At 34.7% G+C, this 22,127-nt stretch overlaps 1 protein-coding gene across 1 annotated transcript; it reads left to right on the plus strand.

The window, feature by feature from the left end:
• The first annotated feature begins 5,458 nt into the window (after nucleotides 1–5,458).
• mapk8a (mitogen-activated protein kinase 8a) lies at nucleotides 5,459–20,952 on the plus strand. Its single transcript, XM_056470615.1, is given in 13 exon segments — nucleotides 5,459–5,474; nucleotides 5,477–5,579; nucleotides 5,675–5,804; nucleotides 5,895–5,953; nucleotides 6,126–6,249; nucleotides 6,251–6,265; nucleotides 8,247–8,412; nucleotides 10,275–10,346; nucleotides 10,545–10,727; nucleotides 12,721–12,845; nucleotides 15,079–15,142; nucleotides 15,866–15,943; nucleotides 18,648–20,952. Coding segments are annotated over 13 exon segments (1,281 nt in total). The 3' UTR covers nucleotides 18,794–20,952.
• The last annotated feature ends 1,175 nt before the right edge of the window (nucleotides 20,953–22,127 follow it).

Consider the following 22,127-nt stretch of genomic DNA (forward strand, 5'->3'; position numbering starts at 1 on the left):
ACATTTTATATGTATAAATACACATTTATAATGTCTATATACAATATATATATATATATATATATATATATATATATATATTATATATATATATATATATATATATATATATATATATAATATATAAAATGATGCACCGATTGAGATGAAATGGGCTCTCCAACTAGCTCTTCTAAGAAGAAAATAATCATTCAGAACTGTCCAATACAACATTTTTTCCCTTTACAATATAGATCCTAAATATATGCTGAATATGTGTTGTGATTCTGATATACTCTAAATAAATATAGAATTAATTTCAAAACTCATATACCAGAGTACATTTTAAAATGTAAAACCAATATTTTAATTAATCAATTATTAAATAAATCCTGCTGTTCATCCCGCTGTGGCGACCACTGATAAATTATAGACGCTGAAGGAAAATGAATTAAATAAATCTAATGTAATGAAACAATCCACTAAAATCAAACATACTTTAAATCAAATGCACACAATATTCTGTGTGTATGTTCAGTAATTTAACTTTTATGACAAAGAATCGGTTATTTTCATTCTATTTAAAGAGAAATAACAACATTAACAGGAGACTGACAAAAATGCTCCTTTTAGGAGAAAATTTCAGACGGTACTTAGAGGCTTTTGCATCTGAACTCTTCATTTTTTGGTCCAAACGTGAAAATGTATAAATATATTCTTATTTTAGGTAGCATTAGGTAGCTTTTTAATAGCTTTAACCAATATAATAGCTGACCTGATCATGGCAGCGGCATTAATTAATTACAAACAGACTACGTTGTTAATCCTAGAGCATACAATTTTTAAATAAAGACAGAGTCATATAATCAAACAAATTAAAACTATAAGAAATGTGTGTAATCAACAAATTATCACAATTATGAGTAGTTTTTACCTGCTAGCATTCAATGTCTTAGGATCCTGATCTTCGACTGATGTCTTCAGGCTGCGTACACACACTTTAATCCGGTGGATCACTACATGTTTCATTTACCTCCTGTTACCAAGCACCTCATATGACTCAAACACGCACAATCTCAGCTCAAGCATACTGCAAGTATTCTTTGATAATATAAAATACTTTACTGATTAACTACACGTGTCTAATCACTAAGAAAGCAGCAGGAGTCTGCAGACCCTCCAAACTTTTTACTAATTGAACAACTATTCTTAGACTAGAGCTAAGAGCTCAATTGGATTAGATGGGTAGTGACAGAAGAGGATGAGAATGTCTTCCAGACCTTCTTTTTATTAACTCCTGCTGTTGTCTTTTAATGCTGTGAATATTTGTATATTTGTATTCTGTTATGCGCTTTATAAAAAAAAAATTATCATATTATGATAGTAGTACATAATTCATTTCTTTTCGGCTCAGTCCTTTTATTAATCAGGAGTCGCCACAGCGGAATGAACCACCAACTTATCCAGCATATGTTTTACGCAGTGGATGCCCTTTTTAATATACCCAGTACTGAAAAACACACTCTCATTCATACACATACACTATATGGACTCTTTTAGCTTACCCAATTCACCTATAGCGCATGCTTTTGGACTTGTGGGGGAAACTGGAGCACCCGGAGGAAACCCACGCAAACACGGGGAGAACATGCAAACTCCACACAGAAATGCCAACTGACTCAGGCAGGGCTCAACCAGCAACCTTCTTGCTGTGAGGTAAAAGCGCTACCCACTGTGCCGCAGATAGCAGCTCATTCAGATGATAATGCTAATAATTCATCCACATTAAGTTGTGCATTATGATAAATAACATTGTGTAGTGATATTTTAAAACATATTTGGTATAAAATGGCTGACTCTTATCTTGCTAATGCTAGCTAGCATAAGCATCTCAAATACAAATAATTAAGTATATTTTCCCAAATTTTACAGGTTGATTGGATATTTCACACACTAAAAAAAACGTATATCAAAAACAAAGGGTTTTACCTGGCCTATTTCATCTCACCTATTTCATCTTCTGCACTGTTTGTTTTCTCCTTGGTAAACAAACACACTAAATTTTGAAAAACTTTATTAGATGCCTCAACCATGAACAGTCCTCTTTTTTTTTGGAGAAACATATGTAAATATTTTCAATACATGTGTGATTTATGATATTTTCAGTCTTTGTTTAGATTAGCATGCTTTAATTATGAACAATCAAACACAAAAACAAATCAAACAACAATCAATTTGAGAACATGGGTTAGGGTTAGGGTAAGGTTATAGATTTACTTCTAAAAAGGTTATTCAAAATTATATTTTTAAAAACACTTTATATTCACTAGAACATATTTTCAATATATATATTTAAATCATTTAAAAGTATATTTCACATTAATGTAACACTGGAAAATCTAAATCTTTTTTATGTCAAAATATATAAAGTAAGGAATGTTGAAAAAAAGCTCCTTTGGACACATCAGTAATACATATGATATGTTGTCATTAATAAATGATGTTATTAATCTAAAATTATAGAACGCAGTTCTTCTAAACCAGAGATGCCCAAACTAGGCCACGCAGGCCAAAGTTGACCCTTTGTAATCTTTGATTTGGCCCACCACAGGGAAAATGATTGGAAGGGGTTGGAGAATGCCTTTAAACAGAGATTCTCATTTCCATTTTAATGTAACCATTTGTTTGTTTGTTTTATTGTTGAGCTGCAAAAAAAGCAAACTGAAATTAAAAATTTCAATTAAATGTTGTAAATGAATCAAATTTTGTTTAAATATACTGTCACTTAACGGATAGGGGACAAAGCAGAAGACAACAGTGTGCAAATCAAGGCAAAGGCCGTTTCAGCATGACAAGTGTATTGAACTCCATTGTTTGGATTTTTTAAAAATGTTTTTTATTGGTTTTATTTTAATAAGTTTGTTAAAATAATATACATTTTCAAAAAATTTGAATGCATTAGTAAATACAGTTGAATTAATTTATGTTCTATTTATTTAAAAATATTATGAAATAAATTAGAAAATTACCCATGGCAATTTTAATGTAATACAATTGACAATATTTACTTTCAGCCACAACTTTCAATCAAGCTTGGATTTTGGCCCATCAAAAAAAAAAAAAAAAGTTTGGGCACCCCTGTTCTAGGCCATTGTTTATTTTACTTGATGAATAAATTAGATTTCCATCCACATTTTGGCGTGTATTTTCTTGAGCATTGCATTTAATACAATTAAAAAATATTATTATACATTTTAAAGGTTGAAATTATATATATATTTTAGATTTAAAAAATATTACCTATTGTATTGTATCCCCACAGTTACAAAAATATATTTAACATATATTTAAAATAAATTTAGCCAACTTTTTGTTTACCTTAGGGTTGTCGCTTCTTTTAACAGCATTGTTTATCCTAATAAGAATGACTACAGACTGAAAGAAAGAAAGAAAGAAAGAAAGAAAGAAAGAAAGAAAGAAAGAAAAAGAAAGAAAGAAGAAAGAAAGAAAGAAGAAAGAAAGAAAGAAAGAAAGCGGTATATCTATGAATAGACCGGCGTGATGGCACGGAAGCGCGTGGGGGTTTGGTGACGTAGAGCGCATGTCGTCCGCAGTGCACGCGAGGCCTGCTGGCAGTGGAAGAAAGCGCTTTCAATAAGGTGAGGTCATGTTATCGACACCAGCAGCAGAATAAGCGCTATTAATAATCGATAGAGCCTTCACCACATCGTTTCTGACGAGCCCGACTATTTAACTGACGTTTAGGATACACGGAGTGTTTGTGTTTCAATCGAAGCAGGTAAGTGAGCGTTTTAAGGTGGTTTTAATGCGAGGTATTGTTTCGCCGTGGGGGAGGGTGTCTGTGTAAATCAATGCTCATTTACTCTTCTTTGAATAAAAGTAATACGACAGTTGGGTTGTTTTGAATGATGAGGCGTTTTAGCGTTGAGGCTAATAAATGAGCCGGGGTCCGTGGGTTACGTGAGATCGCTTATAATGCTATTTGTCAAGCCGCTCGCTTTGCCTGCCACCCACTGTACCTACACTACACTATACCACCTGTGTTTGTATTCTGGGTGGAAATTAGTTGGGAAGGTAGCATGACAATGTAAACTGAATTACTTAGGGTTTAGCATGTATGCTACCACTGTCAAAGACCTCGCATACACACACAACCACTATAGATATGTTTTGTGTACATACACATAGTACCTTACAAGCTTGTTCTATCATGACCACAATTATGTATATCTTGATAATGAAACTTTTAAATGATTTTAAATGATTGTTTATCAGTCAGAAGTGAACCTTTAGTTCTGTGTTTTTGATTAATAAAAATGACAGTTATTCAATTATGATTATCAAAAATCAAACAAAACCATATTTAGTGGCATGAACACACAATTAAAGTATGACTTTAGAGTTTTTCGTATTGTGGACAAATTTAGAAAACTCAATATTACTATTCATGTTGTTATTATGATTCAGTAGCCTTTATTTTATTAGTTTTTGCTTCTGAGGCCATGCTGGATAAAAAATTCACTTGATGTTACTCCAGAACTGATTTATTTCCATTACTAGATGTTGTAATTCTTGTCTGTTGATCATTTCTATTGCGGTGCATAATAATTCTTGTGGTTTTAGATTATTTTCCTTTAGGAATGTTGTACTGAGAAGTTATGCTTGTTATTAGTCTGGAAATCTTCATTTCATTGTGATCTGGTTAAAAGGAAAAACAGTTTCTTGATTGATTTGTTTGGCTGCATGTCTGGTTCTACAATGTAGGCATTTCTGATTTATTGTTTCAATTTATAGTTAAATATTGTTCTGTGTATGATAAACTGTTTAATACCGATTGCAACTTAACATGCTTGAATGTACACAGCTATTACCTCAAACTTCCTATCAGAAGTTAATTAATTAAGTCTTGGCAAAATTCTTCCTCTGTTGGATCTAAAAGCCATTTCAAGCTTTCATGTGTTCAGCTATATTCAGTTTTACTACCTCTAATCACAGTGCATTGTGTAACTTTAAAGTACTGCTGTGACATGTCAGACAAAAATATCCCTGATATTATGCCCTTTGAGTAAATGACAAAAAAAACCTGGAATCACTGTGGAACTGGGTCATGCTGATAGTCCTGCTGTTTTAACTCAGGTTAAGAGCCATTAGGAAACTGCCCTACTCTTTGATGGCATATGAGTCCCCATTTGTGTGTGTGTGTGTGTTTCTAACAGCTGTATGCTCTAGTTATTTTCTTTTGATGGCACAGAGATAAAGCCCAAAGCCGAAATGAGGCTTGAGACCACTCTGTGCTGTACTTTCAGTTTATTCTGCTTTGCCAGGAAAAACTGTGCAGGAAAAAAACAATCTAATCTTGCGAAAGATATCACAACATTTAGAGTGTGTTTTGTTTTGTTTCTGTCATCTAGGTTTGTAACAGTCTGCCTCGTTCGGATGCGCAGACATCGACTTCACCATGAACAAAAATAAGCGAGAAAAGAATTCTACAGTGTAGATGTGGGGGATTCGACATTCACAGTTTTGAAGCGCTATCAGAATCTAAGACCCATTGGCTCGGGTGCTCAGGGAATAGTCTGGTATGTTCTAAGAGCTCGTATTCCACCTCAAATCAAGGACGTTACGCTGTCGCAGCATCTTTTCATCCGTTTCATGCATGCTTTTTCTCTTTTAGCTCAGCCTATGACAACAACCTTGAGCGAAACGTGGCTATAAAGAAACTCAGCCGGCCTTTTCAGAATCAAACTCATGCCAAACGTGCGTACAGAGAGCTGGTGCTCATGAAATGTGTCAACCATAAAAATGTAAGTCAAGACACTGAAATGTAACATGTTGCATTTTATCCCGCATCCTATGTGTAGAGCTAATACACATTCTTGTCTTTTCACTCACAGATAATAGGCCTCTTAAATGTTTTTACACCGCAAAAAACATTAGAAGAATTCCAAGATGTGTGAGTATATATTGCATGTTCATACACGGTTAAAAACGCCAGACCCCAGCTGTTACCCCAACTAATGCTCTCTCACATCCACACACAAACACACCCCTCCCCTTCTCTCTTACCCCCCCATCACACCCTCTTTTTTTTGTCCCTCCCCTTCCCGCCCCTTCCCCACCGGCAGTTACCTAGTAATGGAGCTGATGGACGCAAACCTCTGCCAAGTCATTCAGATGGAGCTGGACCACGAGCGGCTGTCGTATCTGCTGTACCAGATGCTGTGTGGAATAAAACACCTCCACGCGGCGGGGGATCATCCACAGGGTCTGTGCTCTTTAGCCTAAAGCATCTCCGCCTAAAACAAAAAGACTGCCGTACGCAGCCAAGGTTGCACTGACGACGAAAAGCTTAATAATCAGTTAAGGTGAGGGAGGGGGAGGGGTTTCATCCCCTGGGCTGATTACAAAAAGCCAGACCTCTGCCTGCCTGACTGCCTGACTGCAGCTGCTGCTGTGGACTGCATTGCGCTGTTGAGGCAGGGACGTAGTGAGAGGGGACAGGAGGAAAGCGATCAAGTGATCCTCAGTAAACATCGCCATCCTCTAGTCCTGTTTCACCTTGACTACGCTCATATAGAGTATATACAGATACGATTGGAGATGTTTATTTTTCTGTGGCTGTAATATATTGAAAATTGCCTTGGCGCACAAGGTCATGTGTTATAAACAGCGACCTTTGGATATTAAATATGCAAATTTAATTTGCAGCCATGGACAATCAAGCATTAAATGAATAAAAATGGTTTCATTCTGGCAGATCGATTGAGAGTTGGTGAGAAAGCGAGGGACACTGAGGGGAAATAATATGTCATATTTTTCAAGGTTAATTGGGCGGAAAGACTTATTTGTTGAAAGTGGAGTGCAGAACATTGGGTTTTATTCACTTTAGCCCCTGGAAATATATCTGTGTTTGGTTAATTTCCAGTTTGACAGCAACATAAATACCACACAGTTTATATTAGATTATATCATATACTTCTATAAAAAACAACAGTTGTATCAAAAAAGCGATACGTATTTTTGACATTTGAATTTGAACACGGTAGCTACTGCCACATGTCTAGGCATGGGACAAGGACCTTTTTCAAAGTATACCGCAGTTTGGAAAAGTCAAGGTTTTAGAACCGTCAAACATTTCTGCTGTACCGTTCCTACAGTATATGTAAGAAGTTTTTTGAGGACAACAGTATCTCCAGCTGAAGATGCCATTTTAAATTGTAGTCTAAATCTGTATTTTTGTAACTAATGAAGACAGCAGAAGTCATTGATTCATTTGAATTATTTAGCCTGACATGTTTACTGTTCCAAAATACTTTAAATGTTTCTCAAAATAAAATATATTGTGTTCAAATTGGAATTTTTTTTTTTTGTTTTTTTTACCAGACATTTAAAAAGAATGTATTATAGAGCAGTAATCACAATACCATCAAACCGTGATATATTTATCGAAGGTTATCATTCCGTCAGAATCTTATACCAGCCCATGCCTCAGCCACATGTACAAAGGTTGTTCTGTTTTGAGGTTATTCTTTTATTCAATAATTTATTAAAATGATAAATAAAAGAACACTAGAACTTTATATTCATCAATAAAGAAATACATATTAATAGTATGGTGAAAACAAATGCTTATTGATCCATATTTAAATACGACGCAGTTATTTTTAATTCTAATAATGTTATTCATAATTTTTGTTTATTTTTTATTTTTTGAATTAAATAAAATCTTCTTTTTCTTTTAAAAAAATCTGTCTTTTGTGCACATTACTTTTGGAAGCATTTAAACTAATCCTACCAATTCCAAACCATTGATCTATAGTGTATATTACAACTTGCCATTTCAATTATTTTTATTTTGTCTTATTTTTTTTCTTTATCATGTATTGACTTGCTATGTGGTCTAAGGTTTTGAGACCCTAGTGTATTTTTAAAGTGGTATTTCACACAATGATGAAAGTTTACTGTTAATTTACTCACTCTCAGGTCATCCAAATTGTTTTTCTGAAGCACAACTTAAGCAGAACCCTGTTGTCCCACTCCTTAGAGGGCCAAATAAAACACATATATTACATAGGGAAAACAAAATGAATATTCGTGGCTCCTGATAATATATTGAGGGCATTGATAATTCAAAATGATAATACTGATGATTAATTACAACATTATTACCTTTTTATTGTATAGCGAACTATCCCATTGTATGTTAAAGAAAAAACTGACTTGTACTCTGTCTTGTGATTCTTTAGGATCTGAAACCCAGTAACATTGTGGTAAAGTCAGACTGTACCCTGAAGATCCTGGATTTCGGTCTGGCGCGGACAGCAGCTACGGGTCTGCTGATGACACCATATGTGGTGACCCGTTACTACAGAGCCCCTGAAGTCATCCTGGGAATGGGATATCAAGCCAATGGTCAGTGCTGCTGACAAGCTGCAGAATGCCTAGTTGGCACATCCTATGCATGCTTAACGTCCAATATCATCCTCGTGTTGCAGGTTTCATTTCATGCATTTATAGGCCTCCGAGGCTTTCCTTGCACTAACAGCTTTGTGGTTTCAGCACCAAAATGTTGTGTGAGGAATACCATTTGTGCTCTCTCTGATCAAATGTGACGCTTGTTCCGTGTGTGACGAGTACACAATGGCTTGGTGTGCTCATTCATTTCTAACCCAAACTGTAATGAATAAAACAAGCTCTTATGCAACTGTACAGAATCACTAACACCCCCTGACTTCCTGCTTAACTGTTTTCTCTCTTTCCCTCTGCTGCACACGCTTAGTGGACATTTGGTCTGTGGGCTGCATTTTGGCAGAAATGGTCCGTCACAAAATCCTTTTTCCTGGGAGGGACTGTATCCTTGAGTCGCGCGAGCGTTAAAGTGCATCATCAATGCAAGGATTGTCTGTTGGCATTTCGAGGAAGTGTTGACAAAGAAGAGTCATGCAGCACTGTTAAGCTTGACATGCCTTTTAGTTTGTTTTTGTTGTTGATAATTTGCCATTCATTTTGAGATCCATTCATATTGTGTTCTTTGATGCATGAAGTGGGTTTAGCAAACATCGGTTGGTTATTTTTTGATTATAGCCCTATATTTTGCTTTTTATGCCATCATTTATTTCTATGAGGGGCAGTTTTGATTTTCCAGTGTTTCTGGCTAAATTTGGCTTTACCTTAGGGTTAGTTCTTTACATTGTCACCTGTTTTTTGATTTATTAGTTGTCTTTTATTGGTTTGTGTGTTTGTGTCACGTCAAATAACGTGGTATTTTTGAGAGGATCAAAATATTATCTGGATATTGCAAGATTATTCTCAAATCATGCAAGCTGTTGTGTTCTGTTTTTGGCTCTTGTCAAAAGGGACTGACAGTGTTTTCGTTTCCCATAGTAAAATTACTCTGTTTAGTCATTTCCATTTATGAGCTGCTGAACGTTTTGCAATTGAGTCAACTGAAAGATTGGATGGTGAAATACTTTACTAAAAAAATGATGGTTTTATTCATAAAGGTTGCATATCTTGATCAAAATCGCAGAAAAACATTTTATAATGTTAAAAAATACTATTTTGTGGTTTTTCAACATTGATAATGAGAAATATAAACATATTAGAATGATTTCTGAAGTAACGTGACATTCAAGACAGGGCAAATGGCAACAATAAAATTCAGCTTTGCCACCATATGAATAAATCCATTTAAATCTAGTAAGATTTCAACAATTTCAGTATATTACTAATTTTACTGTATATTTGTTCATTAAATGTAGCCTTGGAGTGCAAAGAATTCTTATTTTAGAAACGGTTAAAGTTTGTCAGCTCCACTTTTGAATGGTAGTGTATATTAGGAATTTGAGATCTGCGATTTGGTGTTTGAGAACACAATGTAAAGCAAGTCATCCTCAAAAAAAACATTTTCTGTAAAAATATTAATTTGTATTACATTGTCATGCTCGATCTAAAACTGTAATATTGCTCAGTATTTGTTTCCTTTATCATAACTGTTGATGAGTCACCATTGTGAGTCACAGCTCGAGTGAAAATGGTCAGACCCAAGATGCGTTATGACTTTTGTTTCCGGTTTATTTATAGTTTTGCGGGGATTATTCTGTTACGTCTGCACTCCATCTTCACTTGCTTCTCCTGCTAGACATGGCAGATCCTGCATGACGCACATCACTTTTCTTGCCATCTGATTTCATCTTCATTTTGTCATTCTGCCTCTTCTTTTTTTTTTTTAGCTCTGTGTTGCATGCTAATTTCACTTTCATTTCATTTTTCAGTGGATGTGTGGTCTGTCGGCTGTATCATGGCTGAAATGGTCAGAGGTAGTGTATTATTTCCGGGTTCAGATCGTATCCTTACCTGTCTATTGTATGCCATCCATTCCATGTTCATCCCTTCTCTCTATTACCCACAGCACATTGTTTTTCCATGGCCTTTAGGACCACTTAGATTACTGCTAGTGAAATGTAAAAATGTATATTTGTGCTAAGTTTAGTTAACATATTTTAGGCCTGTTTGTATTTTTCTTAACGCTCTAATGATTAAAGATATTGATCAGTGGAATAAAGTAATAGAGCAGCTGGGAACGCCAACCCAAGAGTTCCTGTTGAAACTCAACCAGTCTGTACGGACCTACGTGGAGAACAGGCCGCGGTACACTGGGTATAGCTTTGAGAAGCTGTTTCCTGACGTCTTGTTCCCTGCCGATTCAGATCACAGCAAGCTAAAAGGTACTTTATCTACTTGATGCTTTAAATGAGTGATCTTGTTTTCTGCAGCATTTTTGTACTGTTAGTTTAAACTAATGTTAGACATTAGTTCGTCTTCAGAGCACAAATTAATATATTTTTGGTGAAACTTGAGAGCTCCCTCATCCTCCATAGACAGCAAGGTTCCCGAGTCATTCAAACATCAGAAAATCAAAACAGACCTTATATCTTATTTCAGTGGTTCAAATTGAATATTATCAAGTCACGAGAATAATCATGTGTGCACATAAAACAAAAATTACTTCATTCAACAGTCTCTTTTCCTCAGTGTCAGTATAGGGTGCACAAAATATGGATTATATTTGGAAAATATCAAAATATTGGGATTACAGGATCCATTTTTTTTTTTCAATGGTTGAATTTTTTTTTACATGTTACACTAGGGTAGATACCATTTTTAAAATAACTTTAATTCAATCTCTTTATGAGAAAAGTTAAATGCAAAGACTGAAACTAAACAGCGCTACTTGCTTGAACTGTGATGTAGGAATTGTTTAAAACTCGGCACAAAATACACTTCATTGCAAACTTGGAGCAAAGTGTGTTTGTTTGCTGACCTTTTTGATCACGCAACCATTATCAAACAGATAATTTTTTGCCAAATTCTCCAAAATGTCCAAAACCAAAAATGTTATGATTTAGGAAGTTTTCATAGTCAAATAGTTTCATAGTTTGTTTCAATCCATCAGCCCCATTAGTTTACAATAAGGTAGTTATTGTTAGTTAATGCATTTACTAACATAAACAAACAATGAACGATACATATATTGCAGTATTTATTAGTTCATGTTAACCCATAGTGCATTAATGTTAACTGACATGAATTTGGATAATAATGCATTAGTAAATGTTGAGCTATGATTAATACATGCTGTACAAGTATTGTTCATAATTACTTCATGTTAGTAAATACATTAACTAATGAAGCCCAATTGTAAAGTGTGACTGATTTAAGTTTGTTTAGTTAATGTGGACATGTGAATCAAATTGAATCACTGAATTGAGCCATTGTTGATGTATGATCTGGTCAAACTTAATTTTGTTTACTCGTAAACATGTGAATGGCATTTAATTGAATGACACCTTTTCTGTTTACACCATCTGTAGTACGTTTGTGGTTAATCACCATGTGCCATTACTCCATGGCACAGAGTGTTCTAAATTCAAAGTGCAAAAAGGTACAGAAACTATGATTTAAAAAGATTTTCAAAGCATCGGCACAGAAAATGTATTTGCATTTATTTGTTGCAAATGTAATAGAAAGAAGGAGAGCCAATTTTTGCTGAGCTTGAGCAGAAATTAGATTTAAATTCCATCTGCTCGCAGTTTGTCAGGCACACATGTCTGGATTGATGGTTAGCAAGTAAACATATATAGTTTGACAAATTCATCAAAACTGACTCACTTTTGGGGATTGTTACTTTTCTTTTGTGCCTAGGATTGTACGTGTACGTATAGTTAGGAAAACATTCACAGTTTCCAAACTAAGCCAATTTTGATATCATGTTTGAGCTTTTCAGCATTTCCATTTATGTCTTGTTTTTTTGTTTTGTCATGTATATAACAAACTGTTATTTTTAAATGAAATGAAGAATATTTAATTGGCAACTACCTCAAAGGAAAGTTTTTATATATTTTGTACATTTTTCTTTACTCCCCCTCATTTCATTTTCAGTTTACTGTCACAAAACATCTAATATTAATAATCTGTAAAATGTGCTGAAGCCAAAGCTCTCAAATGTTAATCTGAGCCTTGCATTGTGTCAGGTTCATCTTAATTAAACGACACACATGCATGCAGGACAAAGGCAGCCTAATTCGCAATTCTAATCATTTCCAGCGCATTCACAGTGAAGTGGTCTGAATATTCAGCTGTGTGGACGAGGTGACATGTCAGTGTACTTGACACTATCAGAAGCATCATTAATGCTTTGTACTGTGATTTGTTATGCAGCGAGTCAGGCGCGGGACCTGCTGTCTAAAATGCTGGTGATTGATGCATCAAAACGAATCTCAGTGGATGAGGCTTTGCAGCACCCGTACATTAACGTGTGGTATGACCCGGCTGAAGTGGAAGCGGTGAGCAGATGCAGATTCACACACACTAAGTACCAATCCACTGCTGTTAAGTACACAGAAAAGCTCATTGTAAATTCAAGCCCTTGCAATTTTGAATAGGCTAGGTAAATAGCGTTAGATTTTTTAAAAATAAAGGTTGTACTTTTTAAATGATTTGTCTAAGCAAGTTTTTATTCTAATGTATTCTAACTGGGTTGTGTTTAAAAAAATACATAATAGTTTTATTAGTCATAATAATTTAATTCACACTGCAGTTGAAAGGTTTTATCAGCACGATTTTAGAATGTTTTAAGTTATCTGCTTACCAAAGATGCATTTATTTGATGGGCAGTCTACCTTAAGTTGATTAAAGTAATAGTTCACCCAAACAAAACCTAAAAAAAATCACCAATTACTCACCCTCTAGTGGTTCCCTATCTTTTTGAATTTCCTTTTTCTGTTGAAAGCAAAAGATGTTTTGATCTTAAATATACGATTCCTATTAAAAACCCATACTGTGCGTAATAAGTTATGTATGATGCGTGTATGATAGGGCCCTTAGTGTTCAACAGAAAAATGAAACTAAAACATAGTTTCATTTTTCTGTTGAACACTAAGGGCCCTATCATACACGCATCATACATTGCTTATTACATACAGGATGTACAGCAATACACAAATATCTTTACATATGGAAAAAAATTAAAGGATTAAAATGTTACAAAACATATTATTTTCTACATAAATATAAATGCCACTGCATCCATGCTTCATCTTCAGTTCTGTTTTTTCTTGACAATTTGCATTTGTATAATATTAGTATTATTAGCAGTATTATTTATATTTGTTTTATTAAAAATAAGTTTAGATTTGTCCACCTGTCGGGTTTTGAAGACGTATGCGTCACTATATGGGGCATAAGAATAGGACGTGTGTTTGGATATAACTCAGTTTTTTGACCACACTTCATTGTTATTGTTCATTTATTTGTTTTCTGGAAATTAAAACTGAATTCAGAAATGGTTTTGAAACAAATCTTTGCACTTAACAAACAAAATTAAATATGTAGGCTAATGAATGTCTTCAGTGAAGTGCGTACAACACCATTTCCTTATCCATGAAAGTAAAGAGAAAGTAAAGAGGCTGAATGGAGTAGGCTTGTTCTTTATCCACGCGCTGCAAATGGTCTGTTTAACTGTTTTCTCACTAGTGAAGCGCTCAGTTTTTCCACTTACAAAGTCTGCCATGTAAATAGCGAATGCACCATGACATGACGCAACTGACTCTTAAAGGGTAATGGAGATGAGACTCTGATCGCGTTAATGCATGTTATACTCAAAACACATCCATAACTCACATATATCTCATTAAGAGAATAAGCACAACTCTGTTAGACCAGGGCACAAAGCATATTTTTCCATCCTTAAAATGGCAAAAGTGGATTCGGACACACCCTTAATGTTTTTAGTCATGCACTTTAGACTTTGCGAATAGATCTCTAAATTAGAACCCAAAGGAAGTTCATTTTAAAAAATGTTCGAACCCTATAACCATTGACTTACTGTTGAAGTCAATGGTTATAGGTTAGCGACATTGTTTCATATTAACTTTTTTTGTTCAACAGAAAAAGAATGTTTCCAACATTTTTTAAAATACCTTCCTTTGTGTTGAACAAAAAAATTAAACTCAATCAGGTTTGTGAAGGTAAATGATGACAGCATTTTGATTTTTTTTTAGTGAACTAACCCTTTAATAGTCTACAGTTTTACATGTAGAAATAATCCTGATATTATTCAGAATAATATTAGAAATAATCTTAATATTTAGAAATAATCTTAATATTATCAATGTTATTAAAATAAACAATTGCTGCATAGTATTTTTGTGGAATTTGTAATGCAGTTTTATTCAGGATTTTTGCTGAATACAAATAAAAAACAATTCTTTTAAAGATAAATCTTTTTTAACAAAATAAATATCATTATCACTTTTGAGCCATTTAATATGTTCTTAATAACAGTATTAATTAAAAAGAAAACACTTTTTCTGACCTCATGTTTTCCAGTCTGTAATAGTTTAACTAATACTTCTACTGAACAAAAACATTTTGGACTTTAAGCTTTCAATTATTATTACATATATTTTTTCATTATTAAGTAGCCTATATGCCACATTGATTAGTTTTTTTTTATTTATTTATTTATTTATTTATCTTATCTTACTTTATAATATTTTTTTTTCTCTCTCTCTTCAGCCTTCTCCTCTGATCACAGACAAACAGCTCGATGAGAGGGACCACACAGTGGAGGAGTGGAAAGGTAGTTTGTTTTTCTGACTTTAATGTTCGCTGTGTGAAATCTGATGCAAAGGAAAGTGCCAGAGGTTGAGAATGCACATCATTTGCTCACTGCACACGCGGTCGAAATCTTGTCCGCAGGGGTCACCTGATTGAATAGTGTTAATAAGCTCTTCAGCGTGTTTAAATGTATGACGGCAGCTGCTTAAATTAGAAAGATTGATATTTCTTTTGACTCATGGAGGAGAGCGTGTGCTGGGGATCTTCGGTCCTGCCAGTTTCCATGACTTCGTTCATCTGTCCAATGTTGGAGAGTTCCTGACAATGCATTTCAATTATCTAGTTTTTTGACAGTAGTTCAACTGTTTTCAAGCTCTCCATTTTGTTTCTCCAACTATGCAGTGTGGCATAGTGTTGGGATTGGGAAATGTAATTAATTAAATTAATTTAAGCTAAAATATATCAATTAAACAAGTCAAGTGTATAATTAAAGATCAAGTTCACTATCAAGTTAGCTTCATGTACATTTTTACTAGTTATATTACTGTCTCTTTTTATTTATATTCACCCAGGTTGATTTATTTAAATTTGAAGTGAAACTAACTTTTGTGCAACATGAATATATTTATAATGCTTGTTTTCTATAAATATGTCCATTGTAGATGGATATATGGTGTGTAATGTAGTGTTTAATAATATAGGGTTGTTTACGGTAGTGTAATTATACTGTGTTTTTCATCATCAGAACTGATTTATAAAGAAGTGCTGGATTGGGAAGAACGGATGAAGAATGGTGTTATTCGAGGTCAGCCCTCCCCCCTAGGTTAGTTAGACAAGTTTCTGCTGATCAATTTGCTTAAATTGACTTTTATTTTTGCAATATCAGGACTGCATGCTAAGGATTTTATATATATATGTATGTATGTATGTATGTATGTATGTATGTATTATGTATGTATACATATAGTTATTATATATTATACATACAGTTGAAGTCAGAATTATTAGCCCCCCTGTTTAATTTTTTCCTCCAATTTGTTTAAAGGAAAGAAGGGTGTTTCCAACACATTTCTAAACATAATAGTTTTAGTAACTCATTTCTAATAAATGATTTATTTTATCTTTGCCATGATGACAGTAAATAATATTTGACTAGATATTTTTTAAGACGCTTCTATACAGCTTAATGTGACATTTAAGGGCTAACTAAGGTTAACTAAGCAAGTTAACTAAGCAAGTTAGGATAATTAGGCAAGTTAATGTATAACGATGGTTTGTTCTGTAGACTATCGAAAAAAATATAGCTTAAAGGGGCTAATAATTAAAAAAAATTAAAAACTGCTTTTATTCTAGCTGAAATAAAACAAATAAGACTTTCCTTTAAAATATTATCAGACATACTGTGAAAATTTCCTTGCTCTGTTAAACATCATTTGGGAAATATTTAAAAGAGAAAAAAAAATTCAAAGGGGGGCCAATAATTCAGCTGTGTGTGTGTATGATCAAAAAAATGATCAAATAATGCCTAAGTTTTGAGAAAAGCATTACAAAATTAGCCGTTCTAGGGACTGCAGAATAATCTGTACATAGCATATCTATTTTTAATAAACTGTATATAAAACATGGCCTTTTTATATGGCGGTCTTAGACCATGAAGTCATGTTGAGCTTTTTATATGACATTTATTGTTTGTGAGGGAAAAAGAAACATTTGAATAATCACACAGAATGGTTATTTAAAGAACAGCTTTTGTTATGGTGAAGAACTTTTTAAAAGTCAAAAACATTTTAGCTCTATAAAAAAATGTTGAATGGATAGAATCCATGTACTGTATGTTAAAGATTCTTCATGGAAGCATCAATGCCTATAAATAATCTTTAACCTCTTAAAGAGTGTATGAAATATCGAAGCTGTTCATTCTTTTTTTTTTTTTACCTCTAAATGGAAAAATAAAAAAGTTGAAATAAAAGCTGAATCTTATTTAAGTGATAAATAAACAAAATAATGAAAATTTAAATAAACAGTGTCTTAATATTAGCAGTCACTACAGACACATTTTCACATCTTGAAAAAATCGTATCTTATCTCTAATTAGGAAATCTTAAATTGTGTCATCAAGCTTGACTATCAACTCTCATGTCTGTTGCCAAAAACCTTAATTTTCAGTCATCAGTTAATGTAATGACATTGTTGGACTGCAATTACAAGCATTTTTCTTCCATTAGCTTTAGAATAATTTCAAAGTTAGGACAGCCGGGTTGCGGTAGTTGCCCTGAAGTTTGGACAGTTTATAGGTTTTTTAAAAATCAAGTTATGATGTTTCGGTGTCTGTAGTTAAAAAATAAATTACATCCATGCAGTTGTTATTGTGGAATAAACCTGACAGGCTTAACAGTTTTGTTCTGCAAAATCAACAGCATGGCTGTACTTTATCTTGCTAATTACACATCTACTTACCACAAACCATAGAATTGGACAACAAACATTGTTCTTAGCCATATCAGTTGATTTATTCTTTAATTAAAAACAAAGCTGATAGAAATTATTGTGCTAACGACGGAGTGTTATTGTTTAAGCCCGAAGGGTTTAATTCTGTAAAACAGCCACCTGGATGTACTTTATCCCGCTTATTACATGACTACTTGCCACAAAACCTTCAAATTAGACAAACATTATTCGAAGACATAATATTCATTCTTTAATTAAAGGCAAAGCTGACAGAAACAAAAAAGCTGAATGGAGCATACACTAACCTATGTATTATTCAGTAACAAGATGGCGCCAAACCGACGTGAAAGTGTTTCAGCAGTTCAGTCAGAATCAAGTATTGCAGGCAGCCGTGTAATTAGATAAGATAACACGCTTAGGAAATACTGTTCGGTAATAGAGGCGACACGGTGGCGCAGTAGGTAGTGCTGTCACCTCACAGCAAGAAGGTCGCTGGTTCGAGCCTCAGCTGGGTCAGTTGGCATTTCTGTGTGGAGTTTGCATATTCTCCCCGCGTTCGCGTGGGTTTTCTCCAGGTGCTCCTGTTTCCCCCACAGTCCAAAGACATGTGGTATAGGTGAATTGGGAAAGATAAAACTGTTCATAGTGTAGGAGTGTTTCCCAGTGATGGGTTGCAGCTGGAAGGGCATCCGCTGTGTAAACGTGCTGGATATATTGGCAGTTTATTTCGCTGTGGCGACCCCAGATTAATAAGGGGACTAAGCCGAAAAGAAAATGAATGGATGAATGAATGAATGTTCTGTAATAGTGTTTGTCCTAAATGTGGTCCTGACAGAAATCAAAAGATAGTATAAGCTTTTAAAGTTATAATACTTCTGTATAACGCCCCCAGGTTTACATTCCTATTTTTGATTTATACCCTCCAAATTTTATTACATTCCACATTATACAGTGCATCCCATCCATTTCATCAGTGCCCATCATGCTTGCATCTTATTGCAACACTCCTCCTACCTCTGCATTTAATGTCCGCTTCTGAGCGTATAATGTAAGTGACAGATGTGTTTGTCATAGCACAGGTGCAGCAGTGATCAACGGCTCACCCCAGCCCTCATCCTCATCCTCCATCAATGACGTCTCCTCCATGTCCACAGAGCCCACCGTGGCCTCGGACACAGACAGCAGCTTGGAGGCCTCGGCGGGACCCCTGAGCTGCTGCAGATGACTATCACCCTCCCCTGGAGTCGCTCTCTGTGTGGCATGGTATCAGATCTAGGCCAGTCTAATACGTTCTTTCGGGTCTGATTTGGCTTTTATTTTTGAGTTGCACTCTAGATGCTGTAAATCACTATACAGTTTGATCTTTCTAGCAGCAGCAGCCCTAACAGACCGATGATAGTGAGCTCCTTAACAAAACAAACACTTCTTTTATAAGCTACATGTAGAGTATTTTGTCATGTCGTCGTAGAGTGATTTTTTTTGAAAGGTAATCTGTAAAGATTGAATTGTGAATATATTTTCTCAGATTTATTTATTTTGAGTCGTTTTTTTTTTTCTGGTCTATGTATATCTTTTGTTTTGGACACTTGGGATATGAAAAACATTAGAAAGCAGTCCGTTTTAAAATGGACATAACCATATTGCACAGAATTGATAAAGTCGTAGTTATTTAAGTACGTAACTTGCTTGAGGTGGCTTTTTCTGGCTCACGATTTCCATATTGGTGAAGAGCATATTTGATTTGACTTTTGTACAGTTTCGTTTAGAGAACTCGCAACATTGAAAAAATATTTTTATATGTACATTGATTTATTTTACCAGGCCGTTCTTTAGTTTCATGAATAGTTTTGCTGCTGATTAATTTTCTGGTTGACTGTGAAATGTGACGTACATGTACGTTTGTCTCCGGTGTTCTAGTCCTAATAAACTAGGATTTCAGCACCTTTTTTTTAAAGATTATTTAAATGAGTTTTCCCCCTTTAACATCTGCGATTGTATGTTGCATTTTACAGTAACAAATTTTTTTCAGCCCTTTATATAAAGGCTTGTTCAGTCTGAATCCTTCTGACAAATGATTTTATTCTTATTCTTATTCAGAACACCAACAAAGATTCATTTCTATAATCCATTAGAGTCATTAAGCTACTTATTTATTTAATTTTTATATATAACAGTGAAATGAACCAAATTTGGAAATCATCTTTGCTTTGTTAGTGTATTTTTGTGTCCCTCGTCAGATTAGAAGGTCTTTTATGGCACGTGATGTGCTGTAAGTGAATAGGATCTTTTGTATTGGGGATTGACTTACTGTACGTACAGTGCATCTGGAAAGTATTCATAGCGCTTCACTTTTTCCACATTTTTTAATGTTACAGCCTTATTCCAAAATTAATTAAATTTGTTTCCTCAGAATTCTACACACAATACCCCATAATGACCATGTGAAAAAAGATTTTTTTGAAATTGTTGCAAATTTATTAAAAATAAAAAACCTGAAAAATCACATGTACATAAGTATTCACAGCCTTTGCTCAATACTTTGTTGACACACTTTTGGCAGCAATTGCAGCCTCAAGTTATTTTAAATATGATGCCACAAGCTTGGCACACCTGTCTTTGGGAAATTTTGCCCATTCCTCTTTGCAGTACCTCTCAAGCTCTATCAGGTTGGATGGGAAGTGACGGTGTACAGCCATTTTCAGATCTCTCCAGAGATGTTCAATAGGATATAGGTCTGGGCTCTGGCTGGGCCACTCAAAGACATTCATTCATGTTGAGTCTGAGGTCAAGAGCACTCTGAAGCAGGTTTTCATTCAGGATGTCTCTGTACATTGCTGCATTCATCTATCCTGACTAGTCTTCCATTTCCGGCTGCTGAAAAACATCCCCACAGCATGATGCTGCCACCACCATGAGCTCAGACAGAGTGACCATCGGGTTATTGATCACCTCCCTGACTAAGGCTCTTCTTCCTCGATCACTCAGCTTAGATGGCCGGTCAGCTCTAGAAAGAGTCCTGGTGGTTCCAAACATCTTCCACTTACAGATGATGGAGGCCGCTGTGCTCAGTGGAACTTTCAGAGCAGCAGAAATTTTTCTGTAACCTTCCCCAGTCTTGTGCCTCGAGACAATCCTGTCTCGGAGGTCTACAGACAATTCCTTTGTCTTCATGCTTGGTTTGTGCTTTGACATGCACTATCAACCCTGGGACCTTATATAGACAGGTGTCTGCCTTTTCAAATCATGTCTAATCAACCGAATTTACCACAGGTGAACTCCAATTAAGCTGCTGAAACATCTCAAGAATGATCAGTGGAAACAGAATGTACCTGAACTCAATTTAGAGCTTCACGGCTGTAAATATTTATGTACATGCGATTTTTTTTTTTTTTTTTTTTTTTTTTTTTTTTTTTTTTTTTTTTTTTCAGGTTTTTTATTTTTTATAAATTCGCAAACAAATTTAAAAATATATATTTTTTCACATTGTCATTATGAGGTATTGTGTGTAGAATTTTGAATAAATAAACGAATTTAGTCCATTTTGGAATAAGGCTGTAACATAAAAAACTGTGGAAAAAGTGAAACGCTGTGAATACTTTCCGGATGCACTGTATGCGCATTTGAGACATTGAATGGCACGAATCTAAAAGGTGAAGATATATCAGGGAAGTGGGTTTCTTTTATATTTGCTTTTGAATGTGAACATGAGAGACTGAACATTGGATAGTTGAGGACTGGAAAGTGGGAATCTGAATGTTGTTGACATGGAGTTTAGCCCACTAGATTTTTTTTACCTGTGCACAGGGTAAAAAAAAAAAGTATTTTGCTATTATTTTATATTATTGTTTTGTTTTGAAGTGCTCTTAACAATGGCAATGATTTAAAGCCCTACATCCTTGCCTGTTCTTAACATGTTTTAAGCACGAAAACACAAGAGCCGTTTGAAGGTCGAGTCTGAACTACCTCACACTGACGCCATACAGCTCACATTTTACAAGTATTACTGTAACCTTTATTTCCTTTTATTTATTTATTCAGAGGAATAGGAGTGTTCAAGTGTCTATTTAGTTTTAAAGTGTGAATCGGTGAGAATGTACTGTATGTATGTTTATACAATTCAATGAACGAGTGTCCTTGTTTCGATTAGAGCGTTTTTTTTGTTTGTTTGTTTTCAGCTAATGTGCGGTAACTCTCAAAAGCTGAACGATGAACCATCTTGTGTCAGACTCGACATCTGTGTGAAAATATTGATTTTTTTGTTTGAAGAAAAAAAGGAAAATGGAGAGGAGAAATTCTCATGCCCAGTCTTGACGGATCTTGCATGACCTGCTTAGCATTTGATATATATCCTAAATACTGTACAAGAAGTGTAAGATCGTGGTGCTGGGTTTATTAGACTTCACAGACCGATGCAGTTGTTTTCTGTTAGGATTAGCAGATTACCACCTCATTAGAATGCACTGAACTTCAACTGTTAACATCATAACAACTGGAACAATGGAAATAAACAGTTGAAAAATGGCTTTGCTTGTTTGTCTGTTCTTATCTCCAGGAAATTG

Source organism: Danio aesculapii, chromosome 13 (genome assembly GCF_903798145.1).
Source record: "Danio aesculapii chromosome 13, fDanAes4.1, whole genome shotgun sequence".
NCBI classification, from domain to species: domain Eukaryota; kingdom Metazoa; phylum Chordata; class Actinopteri; order Cypriniformes; family Danionidae; genus Danio; species Danio aesculapii.